Here is a 23,671-nt window from a genome sequence, read left to right as displayed (position 1 = left end):
TACTGCACATTACACTTTTCTTGAATAGTCGTGAAATAAATTGCTGTCTAGCACTTATGCAAATATCACGCCTTTAAACTTGATTGGCTATTTGCAAATTTGCGCTTTTTAAACTTTTTGAAAGAAACAATTCCAGAATCCACAATCCGTGATATGTTTACATAGAACATAAAAAAATGCCCTTCATTTACCTGAAATATTACCATTTATAAATTAAGTTTGAAGTAGCATGCTGTATGTTTGTTTGAATCATTTCAATGTATTGTATTTTTTGTTCGTGCAAAGGCAATCATTTTTCCCCGCCGGTGCTATGAAAAAGGAACCTGAATTATATTAGGTAGTTCTCGATTTAATAACTTAAATAGATCCTGAAAGATTATATGCAGATGATGTTGTCTCACGAAAAGAATAAAACACAAATATTGTAACAATGAATATTCTTTAATACACTTTCCGACAAGTTATAAGAAAAGCAGTAACGCCGAAGAGCAAAGAAACTAAGACTGAAGACCACGTTAAAGCAAACTTCGCAGCTCTAAGCTAGCGACAGGGGCCCATCATTTAGATATTTAATTTTTTTCAATGCTTTGCTAATAAAATATATAACACCTGATCTAAAACTAGAAAAATAAGCATTTTTTTTGTAAGCAGGACTCCATATGTTTTTTGGACCAAACAAAATCGTTGGTTAATTAGAAATAGAAGCGAGGGACGGCAGCATTGAATTGCGATTGACTTCAAAGCGAGGCATTTGTGTAGTATTTGACAAATCTTGTACAAAGAAAAAGGAATGGGTTTGAGGGATGGCAGTTTGCTTATAGCTTAACTGGTGAAGGAAATTTATTGCTAGACTAATGAATGACGGTTTTCCTGTGAATTTTACCGTGGGATTCGCTCGTCAGATAATTACAGATTTTTCCTACAGTGTGAGTTTGGGGATTTCTTGGATTAAAACACCCCTCTGTAACAGACCTGGTGGAACCCGACCTGGTGGGTTATTTTGCCCTCCCTGGTGGAAATTTGACCTCCCTGGTACCTGGTGATTATCTGAAAAATCCCTGGTCGATTTTTTTCTCCCTGGTGAAGAATTTTGGTTACCTAGTCAGGAAAAATCAACCAAAATCTTTTTGCTGGCTTAAATAAACAAAAAAAACGACGCGCAGCAAAAAGATAATTTAATAATTGACTATAACTCGATGTAAATATAGCAAAAAGTAATTTACTGATTGTTTTCGTCGCTTGTTCTGCTGTCATGCACGTCACTGAAGAGACAAAACAGATATGTTTCCTTTACTGTATGTATAATATACGAGCTTGTGAATGATTCAGAGCGATTTGAACAGCGCGCGCGGCCCAAGATAAATGTGTGGAAGTATTTTTGACCCGGCTTTTTACAGCGTTTTATCGAATAACTACGCAGAGGATAATCAGCTTGACCCACATAATTCTTGGTGAGTATTAAGCGGCCTTTTCCCTTCGATTAAGCAGCCTCGAGCAGTTTGAAAGGCGCTTAATGTATAAAATATCATGTTGAACTTTGCAGCCCGCCGGCACAATGTGATGTAAAATATACGCCAGTAATTCAAGTACATTCAAGATCATTCAAGTGGCGTATTACGGTAAATTTTAATAATAAAGCTGCCTTAAGATGTAAGTACTGTCTAAATAGAACTTTGTGTAGCTTTCACCTACATGAAACTATTGATGCCTACGGCTGGAGCCCGGGGCTGGGGGACAGCAGTCATTAATTTAAAACACATATTTTTCGTTGCTCGCTAACTCCAAAAAAGAGATAATTTATTCGACATGTAAAAAATATAAGCAAACGGTTCTCTTATTTAGATTTTTTTATGCTTTGACCTTCTAAAAATGGATCAACGAATAAGGGCCGGCATATTGAACATTTTTCAACTTTAAAAGTAAACGGATGACACAGTTTAAATTTAGGTGCGCCCGTGCTAGGCAGCCTCTGGATCTGTCTTTAGCCTGCGAGCAGGCTCACCTTGGGGCACGCGCGAATATATCTTGGCGCTGATTCTGTCTCTTGACGCTAGGCTCTTTTGATAATAAATATTTATGCAATTTACCTTCTGGAAAAGTAATTAAACTTGTATTCAAATTAGCAGGGCTAGATAGACGTTCAAACTAGGAAGTCTAGAAAATAATTATAATCCCACGAAAAAATCTCCCAATTTCTTTGAAAAACTGTCGAATATCTGGCTGAATTACCGCTTACCTAGACTTTCTCAAAGTCCTTCGACGCGCAGTTTAGGAATTTTGTAGTCGTTAATGTATGTTTTGGCAGGTGTAATTCGTCGAGTGCAAAGTTGATTGCCTGGTGAAGTGCGTCCAGTTTCCCTTCCAAAAATAAGACGCTTTGATTTTAACTAAAAAGGTCTAGAAATAATCGTGTTTTTTTTAAGTTTACCTTTAGGTGCCTATTTGCATATGAAACTCCCTTTAAAACGCACGAAATGTGATTTCAGCCTGTCTATTTTTTTCAAAATTTCCCGGGGAGGACCTCGAGTAGCTAGGCTGTGAATAGGCTCTCGAGAAGGATTACGCGAGCGAAGTGAGCGGAAGAGCTCCCGAGTAGCTTACATCTTCGGCGTTCACACGATTACATCTTTCAGATCCGTCGTTTCGTCGTTTGCATATTTCAGAACCGTCGTTTCAAATCCTGCCTGCAATCCTGCTAAGACCTGGAAAAGTAACATGCATCAAAAGGAAGTGTAATCATTTTCCGGCGATGATGTCAGTCCATCACCTTATATCATAAGGTTATTGGCGGAATTTGTTCTTCTGTTTGTCATCGCCTCTGCATGCATTGCGTGCCTTGTTTGATGCCCTGATGGACAAAAACGTGCATGCGAGAATTTCAGAGGATTTTAGGAATATAACCCCGGCGACTGCTTCAAGTCCAAGGGTAGACTTTTTAAAAGTCGTTCGCTTCTCGTTTCTCGTTTCTGCGCTCTGTGTGCTCTTCTCTCTTTGCGCTTGCTGAGCTCGACTTGTAGGCAAGTCTAGTCCAAGGGTAAACTAACCATGTCAATAGTAGGGCGACTCGTTGGCTCATTGCGACAATTATTTGCTAAATTTGACCCATTGCGGATCTAGTGGCGGTAATTCACTGTTCGATACAAAGAACTCACGGGGATCTCAAAACGGCCCGTTTGCCGTTTCTATGTTACTTCAGTTGTTTACGTACAAGCCGAAAAAAAAACGACGGTGTCATCTACAGCCCTTAGACAACATCGGTGCGAAAAATCGTGCATGATAACCCCGCTAAGTTTATTGCATACTGGCTCACAGAGTTTGCATCAATAATTGGTTAGATTTAATATATCAACACCCTCCCTGGTGAAAAAAAGTAATCAACCTGGTGGATTTTTGACTGCCCTGGTCGATTTTGTGTTGAAAACCTGGTGGAAAATCAGGTGTCACCAGGTCTGTTACAGAGGGGTGTATTAAAGGATATATGTCACGATTATCATATTTCAAATCATAGTCTGATATACAAAATTATCATTCGATGCATTTTCCCTTTCTTTTCATTGGGCAGATAGCCTGCCACGTGATCTACAAATAACTGCCTACAAAATATGATCCGCTCATGCACATTAGGGTCTAATGCTCTGTTGATGGCGTATCGCAAATGCAAGTGTTATTTAGATATTTTGCAGACTTTTGCATATTACGACATACCATTGTAACCGGGCAGTGAACTGCATATTCCAATAACATGGTACATTGTTTCTTAATTCCAAATATTTAGGAACGGAATCGCATTTTTTTACACTGAAAGCTCACTTCGTTACATTGCATGTTGTTTTGTGTAATATCCCAACCCTTTTCATAAACAATTACAGTATTAGACTTAGTTTCCGCACAAATCCACAGGAGAGCAAACCTATTTGTGCTTTGCTTTGTGTTATCTACCTCAGCTTTCGCATGTCTTTGGCAGACAACATAAACCTCCAGAACTTCGGCCTTGATAATTCTCGCTATTGTTTAAAATTATCTGTTTTTAATCCTTCTCAAATTTTATTTTTTTTTTTTTAATTAGCTCTTTTTCATTTACAGCGACGCTTTGGGACAAAAGAATAAACTTCTTAGATCGGAAGTTGGTGTTATGGAACCTAACACAATGAAGGAGAGTATCTGGCATACAACAGCTCACAAAACATACCTTAAAAGATCACAAAAATTAAAATACATTTCATTGTTAAATCAGGGTAAAAATATTTAATAAAATGCATCACTAACCATTAGGTTCCGCCAACCCGCAGTGTAATGAGGCTATTCATACAAAATAATGATGGTGTTTATTATACTGTTCACAGCAATAAACCAAAATTTACAATCAACGTTTCAAAGTAATTATCAATTAGATATATAATTTGTATTTCGATAATTCAACAGGGTTATCAAAAGCCATTTTATAATCTTCGATTATCTTCCTGTCCTTCAAACAGTACGCGGACCTTCTGAAGGGAATGCAAACCCTATTAAAAATTGTAAAGTTAAATAAACTCCGAAATTCTTTACGAAAAGCCCTGTTCATCAAACAGTAGATCCACGGATTAACACAAGAGTTAGACAAAGCTAACACCAAGAAGTAGTCACTCATAGGACTCGCAAGAGAGGTTACATCAAATATACTAAGAACATAGTTCAGTTGATCAGGAAACCAGCAAAGGTCCAAGAGCAACGCGGTCAGAACACACATGCGCAGAAGCCTACTTCGTGTTTCATTACCGCTGCCTGTATTCATTGCGGGCGATTTTCTTACGCTCAACCAAATATGGAGAAAGGTGGCCCAAGTGTTAACGCTGGGTAAAACGAAGGTGACAGACATGTATGAAATAATGATTGTCTGGAGACTGCGCGGACTAAATGGATTCTTTGCCCAACGACAACCATCTTCTCCTGGTATTTTACGAAACAGACGATACAATTGGAAAAGACACGTTGAAATCCAGATGGAAATAATGTAAACAGTAAGACGTTTACTGGTGAATCGGATCCTGTACTGCAGAGGCTTGACAGAAGAGAACCATCGCTCGATTGTCAGGCACATCACAAGTAAAACGGACGCCTTGCCCATCATAAAGATCAAGAATCTGGTGTCAATAAGATGACAGAATAATAAACCAGCTGTACCCCTGGGATTGGGAAATGTATTTACCGGTACGATAAAACCAGGTGTAATCACAACAACGGCACCTAAGGAACAAAGCAACGGAACAATAAGTGTCCGTGTGTTGTTTGTGCTTCATAAACACGACCCCACAAACTGTTGACAATTAAAGTTTTTTTGTTTTATTTTAGTGTACCACTATCAAAGCAAGATTGATCATAGATCAAAGACTGAAGATTAAAATTTTCGTAGTCGTGGTGAGGTATGGGCGGCATTACTTACAAGGAGTTGGAATTCAATGTTAGATTTATACAGTCGATTTCTCTCTGTGCAAACAGACTACGCTACCAAATAACATTGTTATAACAAATTGAATCATGATTCCCAACACAATGCATTGAATGGGGCGATCGCAGATCCCACTACTTGTTTTAATTACTAGGCCTTCCCTAATGTTAATTTCTTCACAGAAACCCGTAAAGTTTTAACGATCCTCGTTACTTTGTATTCGTATTTATCAGCCTTCAGGAACTCGCTACTTTTGGGTGGCTAAAACGTGAATTATACGTGGTCCAATCCATCGTAAGAAAAATAAAAATGTTCTCAATATATACTGTATATAAAGAGAAGAAAATGGTAAATCTTGTTAAAAGAAATTAATATTTAATTTTATTCCACTATTCGGAAGGTCCGGCGCTACTTTCGGAATTAAGGTCGTTATTTTTGGATTTTTGCGGTAAAACAAGTTCGTACAATCGTACCTGTCAACATGTCAGTAACTGCCAACACAAGCAAAAGGATGTTGTAAGGCTTTTTCAGCAGATATCGCTTTCTTAACAGAACCACACAGAACACAAGGTTACCAAAAAACGACAGAAATGCGATTATTCCAAACACAGCTTGCAGAGTAACTCCAGAATGGTTGCTCGAGTGAAGCGACATCTCTGTTGACAACTCAGGAGGAGTCTTGTTGCTAACCGTCGTTAAAAAATGTTTAATTTTTAAAACAAATTGTCATAAAGTGATCTGAGGTACTTCTAAAGCAAAGGAGACGCTCCACAACGCCCTGTAACCTTGTACCTCATTGCAGTAACGACCAACTTATTCGCAATGTCCTGTTTAAACAAAGTAAATACCGTAATTAAAATTTGACCCACTTATTCAAAGGCTTCTAAATGGATTTCTAAATATCTCAGCTGTGATTGGTAGACTCGCTGCCTTGACAGGTTTTCAATTTAAGTTGTCTTAGTTTTATTAGCTGACCACTTGGAAATGTTTCCATTTCGCAAATTAAAGCAAACAAACTGCAAGGTTGTCGCTTCGTTATTTTGTTTTCTCTGATAAGGTCCTTTACCATTTGTTTGCCAAGGTATGCCTTAAAATATGAAAAAATTGCGTTTTTATTGTCACCATATTTTCTTTAAACTTGTTCAGCATAATACCAGCACAGGTTATAAAATTTGTCAGCATTGAGACTATCTATAACAGACCGTACATTTCCACTACATTTGTAGCTCCACGCTTTAACTCGTTTATCTGTTCAGTTCTTAATATCAGAAGATGTCAAAAAATAGCAATAGCGTAACATAGCTTGCGCAAACGCGTTGATTTACATGTTATCCCACGCCATTTGAATCACAAAATGTGCCTTTAAAATCAGTTTACGTCCTATAAGCTGATGAAATATCAAACAAAATAATCGCAAAAAAACAGGAGCACATATAAAGAGGAAATAATCAATGAAGTTCCTAATCAGAGATGTAATAGTTACTTTTGCAGCTGAGAGTGACAGTTGAAGAAACGGAATACAAAAAAAATAAAAGTTGCACGATGATATGGATTAAACAGCTGGCAAAGGTCATAGTCTTAAGCGATCTTCTTGGTAACATATCTTTTAATTTCTCCGTATTTCCTTTCCAGAATCAACCCTCTCCCCTCCCTCCCCTGGACTGAATAGGATTAATGATGACTTCCTGTCAAGATCACTAATAATGCACCTCTTTGTTTTTGATCTGAAAAAAGTTTTCCCAACTGCTGGATCGATCTCTAAAATGATCAAACTACAGAAAAAGGCGGCTTTCCGTGGATAATACTGAGGACAGTTGTGGAAAACTTTGGTATCGTATAAAAGAATAAAATTTAGCTGGGGTCCAGAGGATGAGCAAAAGAAGCTTATAACCTCTTATCTGTCAGTAATTCAGTGTGAGCTGAATTCGAGTTCAGGTCCACAAAACTAAATATATTCAACAACAACTGCACTTTTCTCACAGGCTTTTTGTCTTTCCGATTGAAGGTTTAGCTTTTCGACTAATTCAATAATTTCTGGCCACCGATCCATTATTAACGAAACTACAATCACTTCCGCGAGATCCTAATGAAATTTTGCAATCAGACAAATTTAATGTTTGTAGCTTCCATTGACGTAAATTTCGGCACGAAATGAATAAACTTAGTTAGCGGTAAAAGTTGATCATTTCTAGAAATTAACGAATCCCGTTTTCAATATAATTAAAATTTGAAAAAAGTCACCAGCCACGCATACCTCAAGTTTACAATACAAACTTATTAATTATCACAAATAAGTTTAGATATTATTGATTTCAGCAATTTTATTTATTAGCATATTCACCTCTAATTTCAGTGACTTAATCACATTTCTTCGTTGCATGTTCTTAATTTTAGCCCAACAGGCCTTGAAAATGTCTTTTCTCAAAATACTTTAAGTAAGAGAGCAACGGAACTAAAGATTTTTATTTATTATTATTATTTAACCAAACCTAATCAGCAGCAACATTCGTTACATAACACCATCTGGTGTTTATCAACTTGCAGCAGAAAACTCCTATTTGAGTATCGCGAGAATTACATGAAATGCTTGCTGAAAATGTAACCGTTCGATGTGGTAATGTGCTAAAGGAAAGTATCTGTTTTGAAATAAAGGGAAATATCTAGTTCTATACTACTTTTTTTTGACAGCTGTCAGGACATTATATTCAGTCGATACAGTCTGCTAATGCGCAGAGATATTAGTTCATAACTGAATCGTGAGATCCTTTACAAGAAAGCGAGCGCTAAAAGTCGTTTTTCGTTAATTCTGTAGAATCACAAAACCAGCGCGAGCTGTTGAGAGATGATTGCACTAGCAAACTAGAGAATTTACGTTTTGATAATCTCAAAAATAAAGTAAAAGACGTAAATAATTGATATTTTTCTATCAAGTTGCACTACTGACGTCGTAATAACACAAAACCAAGTTCACATCTAATTTAATTCACAATTAATTCCGTCAAAGGAATTTATCCAATAGGCCTTTCCGGTCTTTGTGGGCATTTACAGAAGATATTACAAAAATTGCTAGAATCTGAAAATAAATAAAATAATTAACACTTGTAATAATGCACGTAAAATAATATTTCTTTTTCGCAATTTTTGTAATGCAGTTCATTTTTTCCTTTGATTTTCAGTGTTATTTTCCTTTTTCCGCAAACTTCATTTTCCTTGCTAATTTCTTTCCTTAATTGTTCGAATGCACTGATACATGTCAGTTCGATAATTTTTAATCGCCTATAAACACCACTTTATATCATTTCGTAAATTTAATTAGCTGACTGTATCAACTGTAAAATATAATGATTCCAACACAGCTGTCCGGCATGAAATACATTTAATTTTCTAAATAATTCGTTTCGATTGGCTAGACAGTCAACAAGTATTATAACAGCGTCGGAAGGTTATATTTGAAAAAACGAAATTCTGTTCTTCTCACGATGCTTAATATTGAAGTTTTCCAGAGGAAATAAAAACGAACGAAAAATAGTTATCCTTTCCTGCGTTGGCAAAGATTGTCGTTGCTTGGCGAAGCTGGTAACATAGAAAGTTTTCGTTTTTTGCTGCATTTTCTCCCTTAAACATCTGTTCTGGCAAATGTTATTCACAAAGGCCTGTTCGCATAATATTAAAAACATGAAACGAAGAAAACATTAAATTGTGTAAAATTTACGGTAAAAATGTTATAAGGAATAAACAGTTTCAACAAATGACTTTTTGCGAAATAGGTCATCATTACAAACATGAGTAGACGGGGATGTGCCTTGTGAAGCTCAAATTTTACTTTAATAAGCTTTTTCCTTACCGATAACTAATTTTAATGGTAATGTCAGTTTAAGATCAACTAACTAAAGAAAGTTGGTCCCATGGCTAAATTAACGCAGGCATTAATGTCAAGCGGAAGTGATTGTAGTGTTTCTGCTAGTCAGTAATGAGTCGGTAGCCAGTGTATAATGGCTATGTCGGAAAACAATCCCTCAGTGAAAAAAGCCAAAAGACTGTGGGAAAAGTGCAGTTGTTGTTGAATATATCTTTACATTCAGATGACTATAAATTCAGCCTATCTATCATACATTGATCAGAGATCAGATCTTTTGAGCTTCAACTATTTTCCAGCGAGTTATTTGAAAATTTTACTCATTTCTGGACACCAACTTAAACAATATAATATCCAAGCTCTCGCACGACTCCTTCGTGAAGAAAAACTTTATCGACGATCGCAGTTGATTTCAGGACTCCTTCCTTATAGGAAGTAAGTACGGCAACAGTTTGTTTTATGTTAAGTTCCTTATTCTTACTAATTTTCGCGAGGACTAATTTTCGCGATTTCAAAATAATCGCGAAATTTAATACTCGCGACAAAAACATTGCGCGAAATTTCAACATGCGAAATTAATACCATATTATATATCAAAAGTAAATAAACATTCTAAATGTTTGAAACTCCAACTTTCTATACTTGAAAATATTTTGCCGTCTTACTTTCGCCTGTACCCTTCCTCTGATAACTGTTTTCGTGAGCTTGTAAATCAGCCAAAACCTCTTAACCGCAGTCACAAACGTTTCTGTTTGCAGATTCGTTGTAGTTACACTGAGCGACCTTTGTATATTCCCAGTAGTTCCTTAGTCTTTGACGACTGATCAATAAAACAATGACAAAATCGCGAAATTTAATACACTTTTGGTGTAATTTTTCTTGCAATCGCGAAAATTAATACTCGCGAAATTCGGCCTCCGACTTTTCGCGAAATTAAGTACGCGCGAAAATTAGTAAGAATAAGGTTAGTTCCATGACCCTAGCTTTAGGGATCCATCTGATTTTTTTTTTTTTTAATTTTTATGACAAGTTAATTGCAAAATAACATAAATGTGCTAAATTAATAAAAATTTTGACAGTGATATTGGAAATTCATACTTAATTTTATTTTCGCTGAAGGATGAGGCTGGAGCATCCCTGTCAGTGATACAAGTCTGGGCTAGCGATTACTATGGTAACTATTTCACTTTGCTCGAAAACACGAGTACTTTGCTACACGTTCAAGCCGATTACCTGATCGACTACAGCCAGTAAATTTTCCTTTATATATACCACAGCAAGATACAACCATCGGAACTGAACCAAACATAGCCAGGTGTTCGTGAAAACATCAAACATCAACATGATTTAACTAGCGGTTTCAACCTAGTAAATGGCCCAGCTCACAACGAGTCTCTCGTAGCTCAGTTGGTTAGAGCGTCCAACCGGTAACTGGGAGGCCATGGGTTCGATTCCCGTCGGGGACTCAGATTTTTTCTTTGTCCCACGCTCGTGTCATGTTGAATAATTTCTTCACTATTTATCACCGAGCTTGAAATTTACCATCTTCATTATTTACTACACATTTGATGATTTCGACATTGCTGATCCTAGCAGTATGCAGGACGCGTGTCATATATCAACCTAGTAAATGGCCCAGCTCACAACGAGTCTCTCGTAGCTCAGTTGGTTAGAGCGCCCAACCGGTATCTGGGAGGCCATGGGTTCGATTCCCGTCGGGGACTAAGATTTTTTCTTTGTCCCACGCTCGTGTCATGTTGAATAATTTTTTCACTATGATTTAACTAATTCTATTTAAAAGAGCTACGTCACGGACAGCACAAATTGAAAGAATTGACAATTTTGTTCAAGTTTGTCATTCATAATCCGTCTTAATCTTTCTCATTTGAAACCATCCTTGTTTATTTTTGGTTTTTTGTTACTCTTTTGCCGTGTTTTTCTATGTTAAAAAATGTTATTTTGAGGTTTCCTTCAATTTGTAACTAATCAGAAAAATGACTTAAAATACCGTGACATATCTCCTTTAAGGCTGTCGTAATCCTTTTCAAAAATTCAAAAAAATAAATACGAAAAAAGAATATATTGGAAACAAGAATGCCCAAAGTAATTTACCGTATTTTCTCGATTAAACGCTGGGCCCCGAATAAACGCCGGGTCTCCAAGATGTATTTGAAAATAGACCCCTTAAACAATTATTAAAGGTTTAACATGCTTTAAAAATAATGTCTAAATATATTGCTGTCAAAAATAATGAATAAAAATCATTTTTGAGAAACATAGGGCTTGAACAAACTCCTGGAATCAAATAAACGCCGGCTCTATCGGGCTAAGTTTGAAATAAACGCCGGGGACGTTTAAACGAGAAAATACGGTATGTTCAAAAAAATCTGAAAATAATCAATCTGGGGGTTATCGCCTGCTGTGGACGTTGATTTTGTTGCCTATCATCTTCGGTTTTCTTGTCATGGTGGGTATGTTACTTTTATGCTCCGCTTTCACTGTCGTGATTTTCCTCCTGTTAGTGGAACAGACTTTTTAATTGCCACTTTATCCCCTGTTCATCACGTACATTCAGAAGACATTCTGGTACCATAAAATCGAAACATTCTTTTTGTTTCTAAGTTAAAGAACGCAAATGATATGGGACTTCAAATTATAGGTGATCTTTATTGGAGATGATTCCTTAAATAACATATAATTATCATGTTTCTTTTCAGACCATGATGTCCCCAGTGAATGGGACTATACATTCCAGAAGTTTTCCTTATCAGAGATGCCTGATTTCTAACATTCCCGAGAATGTACAGCACACAGTGCGTGACGTCACCAACTTTATTGTCGTTCCTCTTGACATGCTGGTGGCTTTCTTGTCGCTGATAAGTAATTCCCTCGTTATAACTGCTGTGGTACGTACAAGATCTCTTCAACATCCTTCACTGCTACTATTGTGCAGTCTTTCAATAACTGACGTGCTGTGGGCTTTGTTTTCCATTGTTAGAGACACCGTTAGATTTTCGCGTGTAGACCTTTGCCTTGAAGAAAGCAAAGAAGAGCCCTTGTTTGCTACTCTATGTATGATGGCAACCATCGGTAACCTGGCCATTATAAGTTTAGACCGGCGTCTAGCGGTTAGCAAACCATGGTGGTACCGTAACAATGTGAAACGATCACGTGTTGTCAAGCAAGCATCTGCTGTTTGGCTTTATAGTTTGGCGACATCGGGATTCGTTTACGCAAATGAGCATTCCCTTATCCCTGGTATAGTTTTACAAGTTTCTGGAGGTTTATTTTATGTTTTTTGTATCCTTCTCATAATTTCGTCTTATATTGGCATATTTATCGCAAACCGAAGCCACAAGTGCACTATGCATCAGCATGGCGGTCAAGTGCTCGCCGCGCTAAAGCGAGAGAAGAAATTGGCAAACACAGTTGGTTTGATTCTGATAGTGCTTCTATTCACTTTCTTACCAGCACTTTGTGTCCCGTTGGTTCTATTAACATTGGGATATACAAGTTCAGAATTCCCTCCTTGGAGGCCATTTTATTCTTTCTTTATCACTTTAAATGGATTATTAAATCCACTAATGAATTTTGGACGGAATACAGACGTTCGTAGAGCAGTGCGTGGCTTAATCCGGTGTCCCCAATGTGCTGCAAGAGTACTGCCCCTCCCTATTGAAAGAAATCAAACAGGCCCAAGTAATCCTTCCGCTGAGGTAGTTGACGACTAACAGATAATGTGTTTGTTGCTTATAGACTAATAACTGAAGATTTACACATGACGCTGGACTATAATTTCATTTTTTTTATGTTTATCACCGGCCGACATGCAGATCTCCAATAAGTGGCAGGATAAGTTGTATTGACGGTGCGAAATTTATGAGCTAGCCACTTGTACAAAAGATAATAAAGAAGTTGTTGTTAATAAAGCTGAGTAAGTTTAATTTGTCAATTGTCAGAGAGACTTCCACAGAAGAACAGAGAACACACCACAAAGGTCATTGTAGCATGAAGAGACTTGGTAAACGTATTAAAAAAAACCTTTAACAGCTTCAGGTTAAGAGTATATTGAAGTATAGAATATTGTTTATCCCAGCCTTATTCTGTCGGGTTTTCCAAACATTTCCCTCCTACCCATTCCATCTTTAGAGTGTATAGCCTGCGTTGCAAACGAACTATAGCAAGACTATTTTTGGCCCAATAGAATAACACAGCGCGGACCCAGCCAGAGGACCTCTTGATTCCTGATGCAACACACGAACCTTTCCGAGCTATCACGTAACTTCTATCCTTGTCCTTAAGACCGACTGCCATAATAAGGATTAGTCGAGAGGCCGGAGATGTGAAATGAGAGTAGGAATCTATGTCAGTAAATCCCCGGCTGGCTCTTCTATACCTCACTTGAGTCACTTGACTATCGTAAGTCTTTATTGCTAATAGGTTTCTTTGAGACTGAGTGGTGTCAATGACTTCCTCTGCTCGGGCAGATACGCGAATGCAAGATTCAATTAACATATAAACGTTGCTGTAAAGATATATTTCGAGTTTTCTATCGTATTTATGAAAATTCTTTCATCATAAACAAACTTGCATTGTGTTATATGTTACATAATTTACATCGGCTAAGCTTTCGACCAACGGGCTTACGAGAATTCTGTTAGTTATTACAGCGGTGCCCTCGAGTACGTCGAAGGTGCGCGCGAGCAGAGCCTCATAACGAAGAAAATTTGGTAACCCATCGAGATAAAAAATTTTGGTTTCCACCCGTACACATGCAGTAAAATGTATAGTTATTAAATATGAAATTTAAAAAGTTCTTTTCAAATGTACCGATGGGATTTGTACCCATGACGCCATACTGGGGTAGGCGTATGAACATGTTATCAACATCTGATATTTGATATCAATTACGCCATTAAGAAAAAGTAAAAAAAAATATAAAGCATGAGTTGAATTGAAGATGGAGAGGTTATTATTAGACTAAGAAAAAGAAAAAAAACAAATCAGCACTAATATCAAGTCATTATCACATGTCACGTCACATCGTACAATGAACGCGACAAATTGCGTTTATTCTACGTTTCTGGAAAAATTATATCCGCCATGCTTAAATCCACCCCCACAGCAACTCCTGAAAGAGCAAAAAATTCTGGGCCTGTCCGGGAGTCGAACCCGGGACCTCTCGCACCCTAAGCGAGAATCATGCCACTAGACCAACAGGCCAAACTTATCAACTTTCTTTCTTATGAGGGCCTTAATCTGTGACTCATCTGATTAGCTGGTAGATTAACACCTGCCCTGTGCCGTCTTAAGGTCAAACCACTTACTATCCCGACTCCCTTCAAGTGAGTCTCCGTGGCGCAATCGGTTAGCGCGTTCGGCTGTTAACCGAAAGGTTGGTGGTTCAAGCCCACCCGGGGACGTAATATTTGAAATTATTTTTTTAAGATTTATTTTCAAGGAAAACCCAGCGTGCCCTTTTTTCGAGTATTCAATGCCAATGTCCAACACTTCTATCCCTCCCGTCGTGCTTTTGAAAGAGATATTGTATGACTGTTGCTTAAATGCAAAGATACAAGATGCAAAATACAATGGTGCAAAAAATCTTTTGTAGTATAAAGGAAAAAATCAGAAGTCTTGGTGGAGCTATGGTATCACAATGGTGAACCGTTTATTCAACTTTCTGAAATAGACTGGTACCAGTTATAAAAGGTATTAATTGGCAATCGATGTATCACGAAGGGCCTGTTGGTCTAGTGGCATGATTCTCGCTTTGGGTGCGAGAGGTCCCGGGTTCGACTGCCGGACAGGCCCAGAATTTTTTTGCCCTTTCCAGGAGTTGCTGTAGGGTGGACTTACATATGGCGATTATCTTTTTTTCAGAAACGTAGAATAGTGACTTCATTTGGTAAGGTTGACATAACAATGTTTTCAGAAACGACTGTCTATCACAAACCGTACATTGCCCCTTCATCTGTAACTCCACACTTTAACTCGTTTATCTTTAATATCAGAAGATGTCAAAAATTAGCAATAGGGTAATAGAGCTTGCGAAAACGCGTTGATTTTCATGTTATCCCACGCCGTTTGAATGACAAAATATGCCTTTAAAGTCAGTTAAAGTTTACTTCCTATATATGAATATATATATAAAAAACAAACACACAAAAAAAGAAAAGCACATATTTAAAGGGAAATAATCGATAAAGTTTATGATCGGAGATGTAAATAGGGTTAACGATGATTTCCTGTCACTAATAAAGCACCTCTTTGTTTTCGATCTGAAAAACGTTTTCCCGACTGGATTTCCTTAAATAATGATCAAACTACAGAAAAAGGCTTTCCGTGGATTATACTGAGGGACAGTTGTGGAAAGCTTGAGTATCGTATTAGAGAATAAATTTAGCTGGGGTCACAGAGAATGAGCGCGCGAAAGAAGCGTATGATCTCTTATCTGTCAGTTATTTATTGTGAGCCGAATTATTGAGTCAGTATCTACAAATCTAAATATATTCAACAACAACTGCACTTTTCTCACAGTCTTTTCGTCTTTCCGATTGAAGGTTTACCTTACCGACTTATTCAACAATTTCTAGCCACCGATCCATTATTAACGAAAACTACAATCACTTCCGCGAGATCTTATTGTAATTTCGTAGTTAAACAAATTTTATTTTATGCATTTAACCTTTGTAGCTTCCATTGACGTAAATTTCGGCACAAAATGAATCAAATTAGTTAGCGGTAAAAGTTGATCATGAAGAGAGTTCACAGCGCTGGACCGGCCCGCGCCTGGCCTCCCGTCGGTTCGGGGGCCGTCGTCCCTTCCGCCGTGGTGTCTCTCTTCTTCCCGGCTTTTCACTTTCTTTTTAAGACATTCTTAGCAATTAATGATTTCCGTTTTCAATATAATTAAAATTTGAAAGATTCACCAGCCACACACCTCAAGTTTACAATACAAACCTAGCACTCACAAATAAGTTACATATCATTGATTTCAGCAATTTTATTTATATAATTTTATTTCACCTTTAATCTCAGTGACTTAATCACATTTCTTCGTTGATGTTCTTAATTTTAGGCCAACACGTCCTGTTGAAAATATCCTTTCTCAAAATACTTTAAGTGAGAGAGCAAAGGAACTAAAGATTTTTATTTATTATTATTTAACCGGACCTAATCAGCAGCAACTAATCATCTAGTGCTTATTAACTTCCAGCAGAAAACTCCTATTTGAGTATCGTGGGATTTACATGAAAAGCTTTCTGGAAATATAACCGACCGACGTGGTAATATTCGTTTACTGTCTAGCCGATCGAAATGAAATAAAGGAAATTATCTACTATAAAATAAAGGAAAATATCTAGTTCTATAGAACTGCTTTTTCGACAGCTGTCAGGGCATTATTTTCAGCTGAAACAGTCTGCTAATGCGCAGAGATACGAGTTCGTTTAAGTCGTGATATCCTTTGTAAAAACCGCGCTCTAAAAGCCGTGTTTCGTTAATTCTGATTAATCACAAAACCAGCGCAAACTGTTGAAAAATGATCGCACGAGCAAACTAGAGAATTAACGTTTTGGTAATATAAAAAAGTAAAAGAAGTAAAAAAAAAATGCTTTTTTCATGAAGTTGCACAACTGACGGCGTAAAAACACGACTGAAACCAAGCTCACATCAAATTTAATTCATCATTAATTCCATCAAGATGTTTATTTGAAAAAGAGTTATCCAATACACGTTCCCAGTCAATGTGGGCAATTATGGAAGATATATCAAACAGAGCTAAAATTTTAAAATAAATAAAATAGTAAACAGTTGTAATACACGTGAAAGAAAATTTCTAAATATTAAATACAGTTCATTTTTTTGCTTCGATTTTGTTATTTTCTTTTTTTCACAAACTGCATTTTCCTTGCTATTTTTTTTTTCTCTTTTCCGTAGGCAATGATACATGTCAGTTTGATACGTATATTTTCTTTATCGCCTTTAAACACCAAATCATATTTTCGTAAATTAAATAAATGGACTGTATCAACTGGAAAATATAATGATGCCCGAACAGCTGTCCAGTTAAGGCAGAATTGAAATACATTTAATTTTCTTATTAATTCATTTCGATTGGCTAGACAGTAAACAAGTATTATAACAGAGTCGGAAGGTTATATTTGAAGTAACGAAATTCTGTACTTCTCACGATGCTTAATATTGAAGTTTTCCAGAGGAAATAAAAACGAACGAAAAATAGTTATCCTTTTCTGCGTTGGCAGAGATTGTCGTTGCTTGGCGAAGCTGGTAACATTAAAAGTTTTCGTTATTTGCTTCGTTTTCTCCCTTAAACATCTGTTCTGGCAAATGTTATTCACAAAGGCTGTTTGCATAAAATTAAGAACATATAACGAAGAAAACATTAAATTGTCTAAAACTTACAGTGAAAATGTCATAAAAAATAAACAGTTTTAAGCTAAGCATTTTTATTTATTTTTTGCGAGGTCACCATACAACAGAGTGACGTGGATGTGCATGTGAGGCTTAATATTAAAATAAGCTTTTACCTTACCGATAACTAATTTTAACCTTTATGTCAAGATCAATAAACTAAAGAAAGTTGGTCCAATTGCAAAATTAATCGCAACTACTAATTAATGTCTCGCGGAAGTGATTGTAGTTTCTGCTAATCAGTAATGGCTCGGTAGCCTGAGTGTTATTACTATGTCGGAAAACAATCCATCAATGAGAAAAGCCAAAAGACTGTGGGAAATGTGCAGTTGTTGTTGAATATATTTTGACATACAGATGACTATAAATTCATCCCATCCATCATACTTTGATCAGAAATCAGATCTTTTTATGCTTCAACGATCCTCCGGCGAATAATTTGAAAATTTAACTTTTTCTGGACGCCAACTTAATCAACTAACGTTATCGACGATCGTGGCCGTTGAAATCACTGAGAACACCGTCTTGACAGGAAGTAAGTACGGCAACATTTTGTTTTACGTTCCACGGCATTTAGAGAATCCATCCGATTTTTCTCAGGGTCTTTTCTTACGTTTCCATGACAAGGTAATTGCAAACTTACAAAAATGTGTTAGTTTAACGAAAGCTTAGACAGCGATATTGAAAAATCATACTTCATTTGTTTTCTCGCCAAAGAATGAGTGTAGAAGATCGTTAGCATCCCTGTCAGTGATAATAGTCAGGATTAGCGGTAACTATGGTTACAAGGACACTTTGCTTCCAAACACAAGTATTTCGCTACTTGTTCAAGCCAATAACCTGATCGATTTTAGCCAGTAGATTTTCCTTCCTACCAGATATAAAAAGCACCTGACCTAAACCAAACATTCATTTGCCAAGTTTGCGTAAAAACATCAAGCATCAACATGATTTCACTAACTCTATTTATTGCGGTTTTCAGTGAAATGCGAACTCTGAAATTCAAAATCCAACTAGCGATTGCGTTTTTCGCTGCCGTTGATCATAATTATACTTCCGAACAGTCGTCTCATATAACAATGTGTAACCAACTTTATTTCGCTCTGCACAATCAAAATTACAGCGTGTTCAAAGCTTAACCAGAACATAGTTGAAAATTAACATAGACCAAGTCCCATAAAACCCCGCGCGCTTCTCCTCTCCTCGCCATTTTATTTCGCTCTGTGGAAAGCATGGCGGCTACCGGGCAGTGATGTGGATAATCCGGCTGTTATCCCCGCCATCGACGGACAACCTTCGGGCAGTACGGTTCAACAAGGTTCCAGCAAAGGTACAGATTCTGTTTCCGAACTTTTTAAGGATCCCGGATGTATTAAATTTGCTCCGGAATGCACTTTTCAGTCCACAAGTCGCAAGTGATGCGGATGCCGGAGCGCTCAAGGCTCATCATACGGCTCCAGATATAGAAACCCCGGCGACTAAAAGGCCAAAAAGGGGGGATGACCACTCGTACGAGGTCATTAATGTCGATTAACCATGACAAACAGAAACAAACAATATGGATCGAAATCTACCAATCACAACTGACAGTCGTGACCTTTTGACCCGGTTGTAGTGAACTTATGTTTCCCAAGAGGTCCGCTAAGATGATTGACGGCAGCAGAAAGCGTAAACCTGTTAGTCGAGGATTGAATTTCAGAGGTAGCATTTCACTGAAAACCGCAAGAAGGCTGTCGCAATCCTTTTTCAAAAATTCAAATATTGATTACATAAATAAAATATATTGGAATTAAGAAGGCCAAAAGTTATTGATATTCAAAGAAAATCTGATAATAATCAATCTGGCGGCATTTCTTCTCCTTATCAAGGGACGATGATTTAGTTGCCTATCATCTTCGGTTTTCTTGCTATGCTGGCTAGTATGCTACTTAATTTTATGCTTTGTTTTCACTTTCTTGATCTTCTTCTTCCTCTAACTGGAACAGACTTTCTTAGCAACCACGTGACTCGCTGTCATTACGTTTCGTAATGATTACCTAAAAACATTCAAACGAATTCTGGGAACATAAAATCGAAACATTCCCTTTCTTTCTTATCATTTAAGTTAAAGAATACTGACAAATGATATGAGACTTCAAATTGGAAGTAATCTTTATCGGGGATGACGCCATGAATAACATATACCACGTTTCATTTCAGGCAATGATGTCCCCAGTAAATGAGACAATAACTTCAAGTCTTCCATATCAGAGATGCCTCATTTCTAACATTCCTGAGAATGTACAGCACACAGTGCGTGACGTCACCAACTTTATTGTCGTTCCTCTTGACATGCTGGTGGCCTTCCTGTCGCTGATAAGTAATTCCCTCGTTCTAACAGCAGTAGTGCGCACGAGGTCCCTTCAGCATCCTTCGTTGCTACTGCTGTGCAGTCTTTCAATGACTGACTTGTTGTGGGCTTTGTTTTCCATTGTTAGAGACATCGTTAGATTTTCGCGTGCAGATCTTTGCCTTGAAGAAAGCGAGGAAGAGCCCTGGTTTTCTTCTTTATGCATGATAACAACCGTCGGTAACCTGGCCATTATAAGTTTAGACCGGCGTTTAGCGGTAAGCAAACCATGGTGGTACCGTAACAATGTGAAACGACCACGTGTTGTCAAGCAAGCATCTGCCGTTTGGCTTTATAGTTTGGCGACATCGGCATTGCTTTACGCAAGTGAGCATTCCCTTGTCCCTATAAAAGTTGCACTAGTTGTTGGTGCTCCATTTTATTTTCTTTGTGTTCTTCTCATAATTGCGTCTTATATTGGCATTTTAATCGCAAATAGACGCCACAGGCGTACTATGCATCAGCATGGTGGTCAAGTGCTTGCCGCGCTAAAGCGAGAGAAGAAATTGGCAAACACAGTTGGTTTGATTCTGATAGTGCTTCTTTTCACTTTCTTACCAGCACTTACTTCTCCGGTGGTTCTGTTAATATTGGGGTATAAAAATTCACAGCTCCCTCCTTTCAGGCCATTGTATGGTTTCCTTATAACCCTAAATGGATTAATAAATCCACTGTTGAACTACGGACGGAATGAAGACGTTCGTAGAGCAGTGCGTGGCTTAATCCGGTGTCCCCAATGTGCTGCAAGAGTACTGCCCCTCCCTACTGAAAGAAATGAAACAGGCCGAAGTAATCCTTCCGCTGAGGTAGTTGACTAACAGATAATGTGTTTGTCGCTCATAGACTAATAACTGAAGATTTACACATGACGCTGGATTATAATTTAATTTTTTTTTTTATATGTTTGTCACCGGCCGACATGGAGAACTCCCATAAGTGGCAAGATAAGTTTTGTTGACGGTGCGAAATTTATGAACTAGCCACTTGTACTAATTATAAGGAAGTTGTAGTTAATAAAGCTGAGTAAGTTTAATTTGTCAATTGTTGGAGAAAATTCCACAGAGAACTCTCCACAAAAGTCATTGTAGCATGAAGAGACTTGGTTGGAGTATTAAAAAAAAACCTTTAACAGCTTCAGGTTAAGAATACATTGAAGTGTAGATTATTGAAGTGTAAAATATTGCCTTATTCGGACGGGTTTTCCAAACATTTCCCCGCTAACCATTTCCATCTTTAAATTGTATAGCCTGCGTTGAAAACGAAGCATAGCAAGACTATTTTTGGCCCAATAGAACAACACAGCGCGGACCCAGCCAGAGGACCTCTTGATTCCGGATGCAACACACGAACCTTTCCGAGCTATCACGTAACTTCTATCCTCGTCCTTAAGACCGACTGCCACAATAAGGATTAGTCAAGAGGCCGGAGATGTGAAATAAGAGTAGGAATCTATGAGAATCCTCGGCTGGCTCTTCTATACCACACCTGACTATTTTAATTCTTTATTGCCAATAGGTTTCTTTGAGACTGCGGGGGTCAATGGCTTTTTCTGCTCGAGCAGATACGCGAATGCAAGATTCAATCAACATATAAACGCTCCTGTGAAGATATATTTCGAGTTTTTTGTCGTATTTGTCAAAATTCTTTCATCGAAAACCAACTAGCATTGTGTTATATGTTACATTATTTATAATTACATCGACTAAGCTTTTGATCAATAGGCTTGCGAGAATTCTGTTAGTTATTATAATTACAGCGGTGGTCTCGAAAGCGTCGGAGGTGCGCGCGAGCAGAGCCTCATTAGAAATGAGTTGATTTGAAGATGGTGAGGTTATTATTAGTCTAAGAAAAAGAAAAAAATACCAAATCAGCACTACTATCAAGTCATCGATACATGTCACGTCACCTTTTAGAGTGAACGCGATATTTGCGTTTCTGAAAACACCGTAAATTTGTCAACCATAGAAAGTCATTATTCCACGTTTCTGGAAAAATAATATCCGCCATGTGTAAATCCAACCCACGGCAACTCCTGGTCCAAAAAATAATCTGGGCCTGTCCGGGAGTCGAACCCGGGACCTCTCGCACCCTAAGCGAGAATCATGCCACTAGACCAACAGGCCAAACTAAACAACTTTCTTTCTTATGAGGGCCTTAATCTGTGACTCATTTGATTAACTGGCAAGTTAACACCTGTCCTGTGTCGTCTTAAGGTCAGGCCACTTACTATCCAGAGCTTACTGCCCCTTTCTGCGTTACTGTTCCTCGTAAAATTTCATAGTCAAGTCTCATTAAAATAATGATACTTCTCACACACAAATAAAACACGACTCCCCTCAAGTAAGTCTCCGTGGCGCAATCGGTTAGCGCGTTCAGTTGTTAACCGAAAGGTTGGTGGTTCAAGCCCACCCGGGGACGTCGAAGCGTTCCATTTTGCTTTGCTCAACAGAAACAATTCCAATACCTGAAATGACTTTTTAAGATTTCTTTTCAAGGAAAAACCAGCGTGCCTTTTTTTGAATATTCAATGCCAAGCATCGAGCTTCTGAAAGGGTTATTGTATGACTGTTGCTTGGTTGCAAAGATACAAGAGGCAAAATACAATGGTGCAAAAAATCTTTTGTAGTATAAAGAAAAAAAAAACAGAAGTCTTGGTGGAGCTATGGTATCTCGATGGTCAACCGTTTATTCACTGAACTTTCTGAAATAGACGGTTACCAGTTATAAAAGGTATTAATTGGCACCAGATGTTTCATGAAGGGCCTGTTGGACTAGTGGCATGATTCTCGCTTAGGGTGCGAGAGGTCCCGGGTTCGACTGCCGGACAGCCCAGAATTTTTTGCTCTTTCAGGAGTTGCTGGGGGTGGATTTAAGCATGGCGGATATAATTTTTCCAGAAACGTAGATTACAATTTGTCGCGTTCATTGTACGATGTAACATGACATGTGACAATGACTTTTATACTAGTGCTGATTTGGTATTTTTTTTCTTTTTCTTAGACTAATAATATCCTCTCTATCTTCAATTCAAATCATGCTTTATATATTTTTTTTTTTTTTTTTGCTTTTTTCTTAATGGAGTAATTGATATCAAATATCAGATGTTGATATTATGTTCATACGCCTACCCCAGTATCGCGTCATGGGTACAAATCCAATCGGTACTTTTGAAAAGAGCTTTTTAAATTTTCATAACTCATAACTATACATTTTACTGCATGTGTACGGGTGGAAACCAACATTTTTTATCTCGATGGGTTTACCAAATTTTCTTCGTTATGAGGCTCTGCTTTCACGCAACTTCAACGCTCTCGAGTGCACCGCTGTAATAACTAACAGAATTCTCGCAGAGCCCATTGGTCGAAAGCTCAGTCGATGTAAATTATGTTACATATAACACAATGCAAGTTTGTTTTCGATGAAAGAATTTTCATAAATACGACAGAAATCTCGAAATATATCTCCACTGGAACGTTTATATGTTAATTGCATCTTGCACTCGCGTATCTGCTCGAGCCATTGAAACCAACAGTCTCAAAGAAACCTATTAGCAACAAAGAAA

General features: G+C 37.6%; 1 protein-coding gene and 5 non-coding genes across 6 annotated transcripts; 3 read left to right on the top strand and 3 right to left on the bottom strand.

Moving 5' to 3' along the window:
- Positions 1-4,387: 4,387 nt before the first annotated feature.
- LOC144631985 (galanin receptor 2a-like) lies at positions 4,388-6,136 on the bottom strand (the record flags this gene model as incomplete). The annotated part of the gene is made up of 2 exons (XM_078490573.1): positions 4,388-5,226; positions 5,902-6,136. Coding segments are annotated over 2 exons (1,074 nt in total), but the record flags the coding sequence as incomplete, so codon positions are not given.
- An 8,299-nt stretch (positions 6,137-14,435) lies between these two features.
- Positions 14,436-14,507, bottom strand: Trnap-agg (transfer RNA proline (anticodon AGG)). Its single transcript has one exon. It is a non-coding gene; the product is annotated as a tRNA-Pro (tRNA).
- A 126-nt stretch (positions 14,508-14,633) lies between these two features.
- Positions 14,634-14,707, top strand: Trnan-guu (transfer RNA asparagine (anticodon GUU)). The gene has a single exon. It is a non-coding gene; the product is annotated as a tRNA-Asn (tRNA).
- A 319-nt stretch (positions 14,708-15,026) lies between these two features.
- Trnap-ugg (transfer RNA proline (anticodon UGG)) lies at positions 15,027-15,098 on the top strand. The gene has a single exon. It is a non-coding gene; the product is annotated as a tRNA-Pro (tRNA).
- Positions 15,099-22,160: 7,062 nt separating this feature from the next.
- Trnap-agg (transfer RNA proline (anticodon AGG)) lies at positions 22,161-22,232 on the bottom strand. The gene has a single exon. It is a non-coding gene; the product is annotated as a tRNA-Pro (tRNA).
- A 221-nt stretch (positions 22,233-22,453) lies between these two features.
- Trnan-guu (transfer RNA asparagine (anticodon GUU)) lies at positions 22,454-22,527 on the top strand. Its single transcript has one exon. It is a non-coding gene; the product is annotated as a tRNA-Asn (tRNA).
- The last annotated feature ends 1,144 nt before the right edge of the window (positions 22,528-23,671 follow it).

The sequence above is a fragment of the Oculina patagonica genome, chromosome 12 (genome assembly GCF_052425735.1).
Source record: "Oculina patagonica isolate OP01 chromosome 12, crgOcupat, whole genome shotgun sequence".
Lineage (NCBI taxonomy): Eukaryota > Metazoa > Cnidaria > Anthozoa > Scleractinia > Oculinidae > Oculina > Oculina patagonica.
Note: the sequence above shows the minus strand (reverse complement) of the source record. Positions and strands in the feature narration are given on the sequence as shown.